The sequence below is a fragment of the Sander lucioperca genome, chromosome 2 (assembly GCF_008315115.2).
Source record: "Sander lucioperca isolate FBNREF2018 chromosome 2, SLUC_FBN_1.2, whole genome shotgun sequence".
Lineage (NCBI taxonomy): Eukaryota > Metazoa > Chordata > Actinopteri > Perciformes > Percidae > Sander > Sander lucioperca.
This window is the reverse complement of record NC_050174.1, coordinates 22089473-22101030: the sequence shown is the minus strand read 5'-3', so window position 1 is coordinate 22101030 and position 11558 is coordinate 22089473. Positions and strand designations below refer to the sequence as shown.

At 41.3% G+C, this 11558-nt stretch overlaps 1 protein-coding gene across 1 annotated transcript; it reads left to right on the top strand.

Annotated features, from left to right (window-relative positions):
* The first annotated feature begins 1913 nt into the window (after positions 1–1913).
* Positions 1914–11232, top strand: LOC116045078 (homeobox protein Dlx3b-like). Its single transcript, XM_035994823.1, has 3 exons — positions 1914–3200; positions 6487–6671; positions 10728–11232. The coding sequence occupies exons 1-3, from the start codon at positions 2843–2845 to the stop codon at positions 11172–11174; spliced, it is 990 nt and encodes a 329-aa protein (XP_035850716.1). The 5' UTR covers positions 1914–2842; the 3' UTR covers positions 11175–11232.
* The last annotated feature ends 326 nt before the right edge of the window (positions 11233–11558 follow it).

Genomic DNA, 11558 nt, shown 5'->3' with positions numbered 1-11558 from the left:
AACTCTGTACACAAACAATGTTGTCAATGCTTTCGTTAAGGTGTAGAGCCCCTGGTGATACTTGGAGCAAAGTCTCATGTTGTGTCGAGCTTTCTTAATGTTTTAAAAATAGTAATTTTGATGCTATCATAGTAATGCCCCTAGCATTCCCATTCAAAAGGCCATTTGACCCAAAACGAGAAAACTTAAAAGTGGCGCTTCCGTCCTAATTATGCTTTTAAATTAAAGTTTGACTCGGGTACATTCACAAAAACACGCTAAGTTGCATTTTGGCGAGAGTTACGCTTTAACTAATTTGAAAAAAAAACGTAAATAACTATTTGATTTAAAAGGTCCCATATTATCAAGTTAAAAGTGAGATGTCCATGTCTTTTATGATTATAAATCAGGTTGAGGTGCTATTTAACTACTGTGTATCAAAATGCTCCATCCACAGAGAAATACATGCAGCCTGTGTTCAGAAACTGTGCCTTTTAAACAAGCCGCCACGAATCAGAGCAGACAGACTTTTTCGGGGGGGTGGGGGGGGGGTGCTTAAAGATCCAGGCACTAAAGCGGAGCATTTCAGACAGAGGGTGAAAACGGTTATGTTCAGACAGACAGTATTAGAATAATAAACCCAAAATACAAGAATGAACCTGAAAATGGGATCTTTAAAGCTACATTGTGTAAGAATTTCTCCCATCTAGCGTTGAAATTGTATATAGTACAGGAACATTACTTTCTAGCCCCTCCCATTCTGAGCGGGTTATACCTGCTACAGTGGCCGTACCTGAAAGTAGCTCTTAGTATCTCCATCGTTTACACACAGCTGTTCTAGCTACTCCAATATTAACTTTGGTCTTGTTGCTTTGCCTGTCGCGTTGTTGTTTTAATTCTCTTTTTTCGCTTCCCTGGCGAGTAATCTCCCCCTGGCATTCGTCACGGTGCCGATAGGTGTAAGAGGGCGAAATGCGGAGGTATGTCCCTCTTTGGCTAATGTATTTTAAAGATGGAGGCGCTACATGGCTGCCGTCATTCGAGGGACTCGCTCCTATGTATTCTGAATGATTCTGAATGTCAGATTCTACGCTTACAAGAATACTTTGATTAGTTGGTGGAAGTAATTACACATGAATGAGTACATATTTGTGAAAGATCAAAGTTTTTTTTTGGGGTTTTAAGAATCAACTCAAAAAATTACACAATGTAGGTTTAAGAAAAAAAAATAAAAAATCTACATATTGAGTCTGAAACACGTGAACAGCACGGTGTGATTTAGCAAACATGAACAGTAGTGAAAAGTAATGGATAAATGGTAACTTAATCTATCTGCCACTCCCAAGTGGTAGTTCTAGGAATGCATACTTCACCAAACTGACCTAAACATCAGAAGTTATATGAAAAGAATTGTAGCAATATCTGCTTTTATATAACTAATAGCTTTCTGAATGGGTGGTGTTGGTGAAGAGCTCATCTGATGGGGCTGAAAGCACTTGCTTTGGATATAAGAATGTATGCATAACAATGCACTGGAAGACTTTTTAAGTGTGTGTTTGTTGATTAGGGGTTAATATCAACTTGTTTGTTTTTTTCAGTTCCATGAAATATACACTACCGGTCAAAAGTTTGGGGTCACTTAGAAATTATAGAGCTGAGTTGCATTGTTTTTTTTTTAACCAGGGCAGCAGTTTTCAGATTACATTATGTGCTTACATAATTGAAAAAGGGTTCTCCAATGTTTTTTCAGTTATCCTTTTAAAATGATATCACATTAGTAGCGCTGCCTGGAAGGCACTAGGACTAGGCAATGGTTAGGGTTATGGTTAGGTGCCTTGAAGTAAACGGTCGCAGCGCTGCCTGGAAGGAGACGTTGAGGGCTTAAAACACCATCGAGCTGAGTCCCTGGCGCTCCTTTCGTTTAAAGTCCCAACAGTGACATCTGGTGGTGAGATTACGACACTACTAAAGTGAGCTCTTTCAGGGACATTTTTGTGTGTCCAAAATGTATTTTAATTTTTTTTTTTTTTTTTCATGTTGCAGAAATTGCAGTTCTAGTGTGTTACAAGAAAACGGCAAACATTTACATCACGTTGCGGGTATGTGCAGTCCAACTTTCCGCGCCACTGAAGTAAATTGACTCCTAGCTCATGTTGCTATCGATAAAGTCTTCCAACAGCGAGGTGTATCACCGTCATGTAAATATATGGTGGCTGTTTCTCTTCCCTGGGGGCATGGGAGAAGCCTGGGGGTCCCAAGTCAACACGTAATGAGCCCTAATTAACTGTAAATAACTGCCAGCATGGGTCGACAACAGCAGTTAGCTTTGTATCTGCATTTGAATAGGAGGCAGCGTCGTTAAGCTAATACGTAAACACTCCTTATCACAACACCAATATGCGTGGTTTGGTCAAATCTTTATCTCTGCTGCTGACAGTCTTCTATGTTAAGTCTTCAAGATAGGTCGAGGTAACTGTTAGTTAAGAGGACTTTACAGGCTTTGCCAACTGTGTGAATGCGCTCTGGTGTGTGCCCGAGGAGAGGCTTTACTGGAGGTTTCTGTGGGGAGAAGGAGGGAGCCAGACAGGCGACAGTCAGCGCTGTCTTGGCCTCCGGGCAGAGACAGAGAGCGAGCCGGCCCGAGCCAATGAGAAGAAGACATCCACTCCCCTTCTGCCCTGCCCTGCCCGGCTTGGCTCAGCTCGGCGCGCCCTGTAATTAGGAGCTCTAGTTGGGTTGGGCGCCGCCACGGTGGACAGCCCGGCTGCTGCGTCAAGGGAGTTTGGGAACGCCAGCTCCAGGCTTAAAGTCTATCTCTATCTGAACACTCCTGGTTTAGAGTTTAGAGCGACAAAGTTGTAATATGAACGGGCAGTCCTCACCTGTCTTCGAGGAGAAGAAACCAACCCTCCCCATGGCTGGGAGCTCCATCTCGGCGACCAAAGATTCCCCGACCCTGCCGGAGTCCTCATCCACAGACATGGGCTTCTACAGCGGCCAGAGTGTGCTCCACGGATCGCAGGATTTCTACCCGGCGCAGCAGTCGTACTCAGCTCAACACATGAACCCGTACGCGTACCACCACTATACTAACTTACACGGGATGGGTTCTGGCGGCGCCTACCCTGTTGGCAAGGCAGAATACCCTCCTTACCCGCATTCAGCGTACAGAGAGCACGGTGCATTCAGCCGGGAGGTCCACTCAACGCTGCAGGACAGTGGTGAGTTAAACCCAATATGTCTACTTTTTGAAGTGGTAGAACTGACTGATCACTGGTTAGATATTTTTTGTTGTTGAATTAAATGACTTACTTACACATGGCTCTGTAAAACGTAAAAAGAAAAGCCGCATTGATCACCTGAGACTGATGTATGACCACAAAAACCAAATAATTGCGCATGAATTTTACGCACGAAGAAAATGTTACCACAGCCTCCTAAAACTATTGTTTGTGTTTTTTACACCATCAAGCTGATGCTCTCTTAATCACGAACTTCCGAATTACAGTGTACTTATGGTATTATAGTGAATACAGTACACAAGTAGGGGAGACCTGGGACTTGACTGAGACTCTCTTCTATTCCCCATATACACATACCTGTGACAGTGTCTTATGATTAAAAAAAACCAAACATGTCAGATATTTGATTAAGAATTAAGTTTTGTTTGTCTTCTGAACTATATATCTAAATTAATTACTCAATCATGTTAAAGTGCAGCTGTAAAAAGTAGCATTTCTTGAAATGCATTTATATTTCATGAGGAATAGCAATATTTAAGGTTAATGATGTGTTATACCTTTCAAACTGTACTGAACTTGAGAACAAATGGGGATTCTGGGTATATCTGGTGAGATAACGCTTCAGCCTGGACAGTCATTTGTTTGGAGGAAGCTATGGCCTAGTTCAAGCAAGGGACTTTTCAACTTCATGCTTGGAATGAATAAGTCAATCAGCTGGATTATTTTTCAATACAGTATTTACCCTAAACAGTCCATGCTAACATGAATACACTAATCGTAGAATACTATAATTCAGCATACAGGTGATATAGCGACAACATTTGGAACAACAAACATCATTTTGGCTCTTTAACTTTAACTTAAGTTCCAATACAGCCAGACTGTGTTCAAAAGCTTTTTTTTTTTTTTTTGGAACCTGGTAGATGTCTGCGCAAACTACAGAGCTATAGGGAAAACAAACTTGAGCGACTGGTCTACTGTTTTTGACATTCCAGTTGGGAGTTGACTCCTGGAAATGGCCCCGCGGGACTTTGGCCCACAGCCACGCACGCACGTTAGGTGTCACGACATGTCAGTGAGCCTTGGCCCTTTGAATCATCCAACGAGGACGGCTCCTTATCATGCAAGGCCCCGTGGCCGCACCCAAACAAACAAAAAAAATCAGACAATTACACAAACAGGTGACAAATTGAATTCAAAGATAAATATAAATGCCTAAAGGATAATACAAATTAAATAACATATAATAAATACATCTTCCAAACAAGATGATTGGTTAAATAATGTGAGTAAGTATATATATATATATATATATATATATATATATATATATATATATAAAAAGAGTTTGAGCCCCATGTAGGCTGAGTCCTTGGGTTGGAATCCGGCCCTTTGCTGCGTGCCATTCCTCCATTCTTTCTTTCTATCTAATAAAAATAAAAAGCCCAAAAAATTATCTTTAAAAAAACAGATATAACAATCCACAGACGACAAACAGCACAGGGGCGTAGCCAGAATTATTTTGGGTTCATGAGTCAAAGTCCCCCTCAAATGACAGTCATTGTTGTAGTAATGCTACTTTTTGAAATTTTATTTCCTAACATGAAGGTCTAAAGCCTGTTTTCAAAGCTTAGCCCTAAATTATATTTCTGGATTTGGATTTCTTGAGTCATTTTTTTCTCTTTTGGTCCAAAAGTATTGTAATTTAAATACATTGAGTCTAAAAACAGTGAAATCCACCTTTAAAACACCCAATATGCGTTTTGTTTTCAATCGTAGAGCGGAAACTGGCCTTCAGGTTGCTAACGTTCAGAGAACAAGAGCCTAATACATGACCACTAGGGCTGTGTGTTGGCAAGAATCTGGCGATACGATACGTATCACGATACATGGGTCACGATTCAATATATCGCAATATATTTCGATACTGTGCGTAAGGCGATATATTGGGATTTTTTTAAAGTATAATTTTAGAAAAACTAATATTTAAAAAAAGACATGATGTGCATAAAAGTCAAAGAAGTTTACTTTAGGTAAACAATTCAGTACACAGAAAATCAAACTGCCAGTTTGGGATTGTGCTTCACAGGTGAGCTAATGTTTATATGCTAAAGTAGGCCAAAGTTCAGCCGTAGCTACATTGTTAGCTTCTAGCAAAAAGTCAGGCACTGCTAGGCACTGCTAGGCGAGGACACTAATGGTGTGTCTCAGCATAGCCATCTAGGGGTAGGGGGTTTAAACACAACATAAACGTCAACCACTGTCTTACATGAATATTTTTGCACATCAACTAAAAAAAAAAAATCAATATTGCGTTTTTAAAAATCGATACAGTATTGCAAAATAAAATATTGCGATACTCAAGTGTATCGATTTTTTTCTTACACCCCTAATGACCACAGTGCCCTTAATGGTAACGTTACCTATTGCTGTAAAGAAAAGTAACAGACATTTTGTGTACATTAATAATTGCGTAATGACATATTCACAATAGTCTCTTTGAAATTGTCACTGTCGGGTGAAAACCTTGTATGTCCAAAAGCCGGTGTTTTTCCAGAAATGGCTAATTTCATAAATAATAACGAAGGCTGATTTGAAAACATTGTATTCAGTTCACCTCAGACAAAATCACCGTGTCACTGTTTAAATATTTGTAAAAGATTTGGGAAGTCAAATCTGGTGCAAGTGTTTGACACTCAACTTGTAAGAAGGTGTAAATGCATGAATATATGAAATGCTACAACACTGCATTGCATTTCCTATACAAAATATGTTTGATCGAATGTAAACAAATGGATGTGAGTAAGGTTGGCTGTATATCTAAAAGAAGAGCAAAAAAAAAAAAAAAAAAAAAATGTGGATACAAGAATAACAGCACGAACGGGAGAGATGTATACAAGCGGGCCTCCAGGCTACATGAAAAGCACCTATAAATCTCTGTCTCCCTCCCCGGCTGTGGGAGACACTCAGACCAAAATTATAAGTTCAGAGTGCTGGCGGAATTTCTTTGAAATTTCGGGGTTGCAGCGGCCGTGGCTATTTTTGTGCTACAACTTCTCTGCCATGTGGAGACCTAATGCAAAATCTGTTTATTGTTTGAAGAATAATACTAGTGTGAAAAAAGAAGTCTCGTTTACATTTAGAATATCAGAGAAGTTGACGGTACCATGACGTTTTGACTATAATGTTCTACAAAACACAAAAAGAGTCCCCACAGGTAGTGTTGCAGGAATATTACATGGCTTTTTACCGTTTCCTTCCACAGTGAAAGAGGAACCAGACTTGGAGGTTCGGATGGTCAACGGGAAGCCCAAGAAGGTGCGCAAGCCCCGGACCATCTACTCCAGCTACCAGCTGGCAGTCCTGCAGAGGAGATTCCAGTCGGCACAGTACCTGGCCCTGCCAGAGCGGGCTGAGCTGGCTGCACAGCTGGGCCTCACACAGACACAGGTGAGGCTGCAGGGAACGCCATCCAGTATTAGTTCAGTAACAATGCATTTTTCTGAAAAGAATGACATTCTTACGCTGAAAATCATAGGAGTAAACACGTTCCAATGTCTTAAATGTTATTTGCATGGCGGATGTTGAACGGGAGCTGCAGCTTAAGTTAAAGCCTTTAAAAGTACTTGAAATATCATTTGAAGTTGAAGCACTGAATGGGTTTGAAATATTTTACCCCGTAGGTAAGTTATCAGATTATAAGGAAGCCCTGAAAGTAGCCGAACTGTCATTTGAAGCGTGAACGATGAAAGCAGCTGAACTGTCACTTAAAGAGAACGAGATTAAAGCAGTTGAAATGTCAGGGAACTTGTGCTGACTGTTAAAAAAAAAAAAAAAAAAAGTCAAACATAGTGGTGTCAGTTGATGTGTAGAAGATAAAAGCTGAAAGTTGAAGTTGAAGTGCCAGAGATAGTTTGAAGTGTGTGCACTGTGAAGAGTTGAAGTGCTTGAATGAAGTTTCTTGGTGAACGTATGAACAAGTATGAAGAGGTTGAAGAGAAGGCATGACTAATACAGTAACTTTAAGCTGTAGGTTATAGTAAGCTATAATTTGCAAGATCGATTTTGACAGCACTAAGATAACATTTAAAATAATAAATTAAGAATAAAATACTACAGTATACAGTGGATAAAAAAATAATCATATAATACAATAGAAATACATTTGCCAGAATGTTAGTCAGTGACCCTAGGCCCTGTGAGTTGTTCACTGCAGTGTGAGTCTGGTTTACGCAGTCATACCGCAGTGATTTACAACCACATGGATTATCTTCGCTTGAGCGATAAGAGACAAAACTTGTGGCGCGGATTGTTTCATTGTGGCTGCTGTCAATCATTGCTCATTATTGTGCTCGGGCTGCTTACACAAGCTTTAAGAAAACAACGGCATGACAATCTTCTCAACTTCAGGCGTGTGAATGTGAACCATGTCATTTGGTCTGTTGCTCACATGGATTTGATATTGTTTAAACAAACAAGCATTACAATAGCTCTCATCATATCATATTACATTTAAAGGAGCTATAAATAATCTTTGACATTACCTCTGCTGGCCAATTACAGTTCTTAGATAATGTCTTGTGTTAAATGGAAGTTACATATTATTTACTGGTGACCTGGTTTAGTACTAGTAAAGAAAAAACTAATAAAAACATTTTGAGAAATTTTTTTTTGGCAACAGTTTAGTAGATCCACTTGAAGAATAATTGATCAATCATCAACATTTATTTTTATAGCCCTTTACAGCAACCAGCAGGTATCCAAAGTGTATCAAGTAACAAGAATAAAACATAACATACAGTTAAAAATCAGAAAGGAATAAAGCATACAGTAGAATCAGAAAAAGGATACATAAAAGCAGGAACAAGAAAGAAAAATGGCACAGCGCTACTATGTATTAAAAGCCATTCTAAATTTAGATTAAGGAACTAAACTGAAAACAGGTGGGAAAACAATTGTCAGGCCCTCCAGGATTTCGCAGCCTTTTTTGGAGATTGTTGCTGCCCAAAATGCCTGATTTTGCGGGAGCTTTTGTAAAAAATTGCGATAAAAGTTGCGATGTCTTTTGTATGTTTGTTGCACTGAAGTTCAGAAACAAGGAAATGATCAACCCGTTCTCATCCCTGCTTGGTCAGTGGCTCTCAGAGTGCAAGTGGGACTGCTGCGATTGGTTGAAGTCGCGGGAAACTTCAGGTTATTGGTCAAATTTGCGGGAAACTTCAGGTTATTGGTCAAATTTGCGGGAAACTTCAGGTTATTGGTCAAATTTGCGGAAAAGTTGCAGTGATTGGTCAAAATTGCGAGTCTCTCCAAATTCACGGTGATTGGTTGAATTCGTGTGAATTGGCGCGATCGCAATATCGCAAAATCCTGGAGGGACTACGTTGTAAGGGATAGTCAAGTTAATAAAGCAAGCCAACAGGAAATGTCTTTAAAGCTACGTTACTCGGTAGTAGAGGAACAAGCTAAAAAATACAATATTGGCCTATATATAGCGTTGTGCTCAGTGTGTTGAAAGTCCAATATTCACTCTCTTTTAGCTCTGGTTTTGGTCTCCACCAACACCTGAGAATAATACCTTGCTGTTTAGCTACTAAATGCTCCCCTATGTTGCCACCAGCTAGTTGCAGACTTTGCCTGTCTGCTTTTTTGTGCTGGGCAGGAGGCGTACACTGGGTTTACCGGAGCTTTTTCCACTGAAAACGCTGCTGCTGGAAACAAAGTTGCAAAAAGTGGAGTTTCTAGGGGAGATATCCAAAACAATGTTCTAAAAGAAGCTAAAAAAAAAAGAAGCTAAATCAGTCCTCTAATCAGAACTGACGAACGCACAGAGAACTCTGCAGTTCCCCTCAGCACTACAGAGTATTTTAGCATCTTTAAGAGTTGGAACATTTTCAAACTAGTTTGATATTGAGTAACAACGGACCGGACTGGTATTTCAAATTGTTGCACTAGGTGTTGCACTTGACTAAGCAGCCACTCCCGAGTGGAACATAATGAGACTGAGCGAGTCCACGAATGAGAGTGCAGCGACTCCAGTCCACCTGGTGACAGTAATGCACCTCTAAGAAGTCCATTTTCTCCTGCAGTGTTTACACGTTGGCTCATCTACGTTTTTCAGCTCAAATCTTTTGTCAGCTACGGCACAGTTAGTTTTCTTTGAGACTAACTCTGCCGTGTCTCGACACCCCAAAAAAACTAAATTAGCACAATGTGCACCATTCCCTTCTGTTACCTCTACTGAAATGTAATCTCCGGCTAGGAGTCAGCAGTAAATTGCGTATACACAGTATACATTTTCCACAACATCGCTACTATTCTGGGAAAGGGGGACAAAACGCTCTGTGTCACTGCGTCAGGAGTCGCAGGTTAGGACTTTCAATGTTTTAGTGACTTACGTAAATAACCTTTAAGTCCAAGTCAAGCTTGAATATCTAAAACAGGATACAACCAGGAACACTGGGAAACAGCGAGACACTAGAAAAAGGCAGAAATCCATGACGCTAAATACGACGACAGAACAAAGGGAACACACAGCATAAATACACAAAGAGCTAATCACAAGACAAGGCACAGCTGGAGTGATCAGGGAACTGGAATAAGGAGGGAAACGCTGATTGGCTAACACGGCAACGAGGACGAGCAACACGAAGGCAAGGCTGACGAGGCTAGACGCAAAACAGGTGTAGAGGAGAAGACATGCTGGGCACGGCTAAACAAAAAAAATCCTCTAGAGCCAAAGAAATACTGTCAAACAGTCTTTAACACAGTATATTAAACAACAAGTCCAAAGGCCCCTGGACGGAGAGCAGGACCATGCAGGGGTTGCCAGGTCTGAATGACAAAACCAGCCCAACGGCCAATCCACACCAGCCCAAAACCAGAACTCAAAATATGCCCCCTGCCAAAAACATATACACTGCTTGTAAAGTCCGACAGCGAAACTACAGTAGAATTGCCAAATGTATTCTAATATCTACAAAGTAACACCATACATGTTTAGTGTACCAGCATTAATAGCAGTTTTCCCTTATTATTACTTAACAGTTATTTCACCGAGGTCCTAAATTAGATACAGTATAATCGTAAATAAATCAATATAGCTCTGTTAAAATGTAGACCAATTCACTGACGCACAAACCAATCTGTTGTTTTGTATTTTTGCTCAGCCAGTTGTCTGTTGTCCTCTGTTAGTAGTCCGCTGGTTGTAGACTGTACTTGTCTGTTTGCTGGGCTGCAGGGCGTGTGTGTGTGTGTGTGTGTGTGTGTGTGTGTGTGTTTTGTGTTTATGTGTGTGTTTGTGAAGGTCTGGTCCACCCAACCAGCAGACAAAAAATGTACTGTAACACTTCAAAAGTAGCCCAATTCTGTGGGAAGTGAGAAGTCGATTTTTTTGGGCTAAGTCCTGGATCTTCCCAATCCTACCTACAGCACCTTTAATGTTGCTTTAAGTTGTTTTTTCGAATTTCTTGAAGTTGCCTCAACATTCGATGCTCTTTCTTCCAGGTCAAAATTTGGTTCCAGAACCGTCGCTCCAAGTTTAAGAAGCTCTACAAGAGCGGCGAGTTTCCACTCGGGGATATTCCTCTTGAACACAGTCCTGACGCAAGCGATTCCATGGCCTGCAACTCTCCTCCATCCCCAGCTGTGTGGGACAACAACAACAACAACAACAACAGCAACAGTAACAACAACAGCGGCAGCAATAACAGCAACAACACAAGCATCGACGGCAGCTTCAAGAGTAACGCAATGATGGATCCTACCAGCAGGGGGCAGGCTCCTTATCAGCCTCCTGTTGATTCCTCCTCGCCCGCCTGCATGGGGGAGTACACACACCAGAACTGGTACCAGCAGCAGGGTGCACATTTAGGTCTGCCCCAGTCGGGCCCGACGCATCACACACCACCAACAGCACCGTCAGCCGCACCGAGTCTGGGAGCCGTCTACTGACGCTGAAACACGCACTCTGCACAACAGTGTGACTTTAACACAGGGCGGGGTGTGTGTGTGGGTGGGTGGGGATGGGGAGAGGGGGAGGGGGAGGGGGGTCGTCACCAGACACGAGTCATGACTGTGTTAAAAACCTGACACTGATGTCGTGAAACAGGCTTTTCTGCAGTAAATGTGGACTGAAACAAGTGCTGGCCTCAGTTACCCTGCTCACCTCAGCTCCCCTGCTCACCTCAGCTCTGAGCTTCATGAACTCATAACAAAGAAAGGGAGATCAGGGCGTTTGCCGTGGCTTCTGATTTCTTATTTGCAATCACTGAGAACAGATGACAAATGGCCGTATTTATGCCCCTCCAAAAAAATAAAACTTCCCTTATTTTCTTC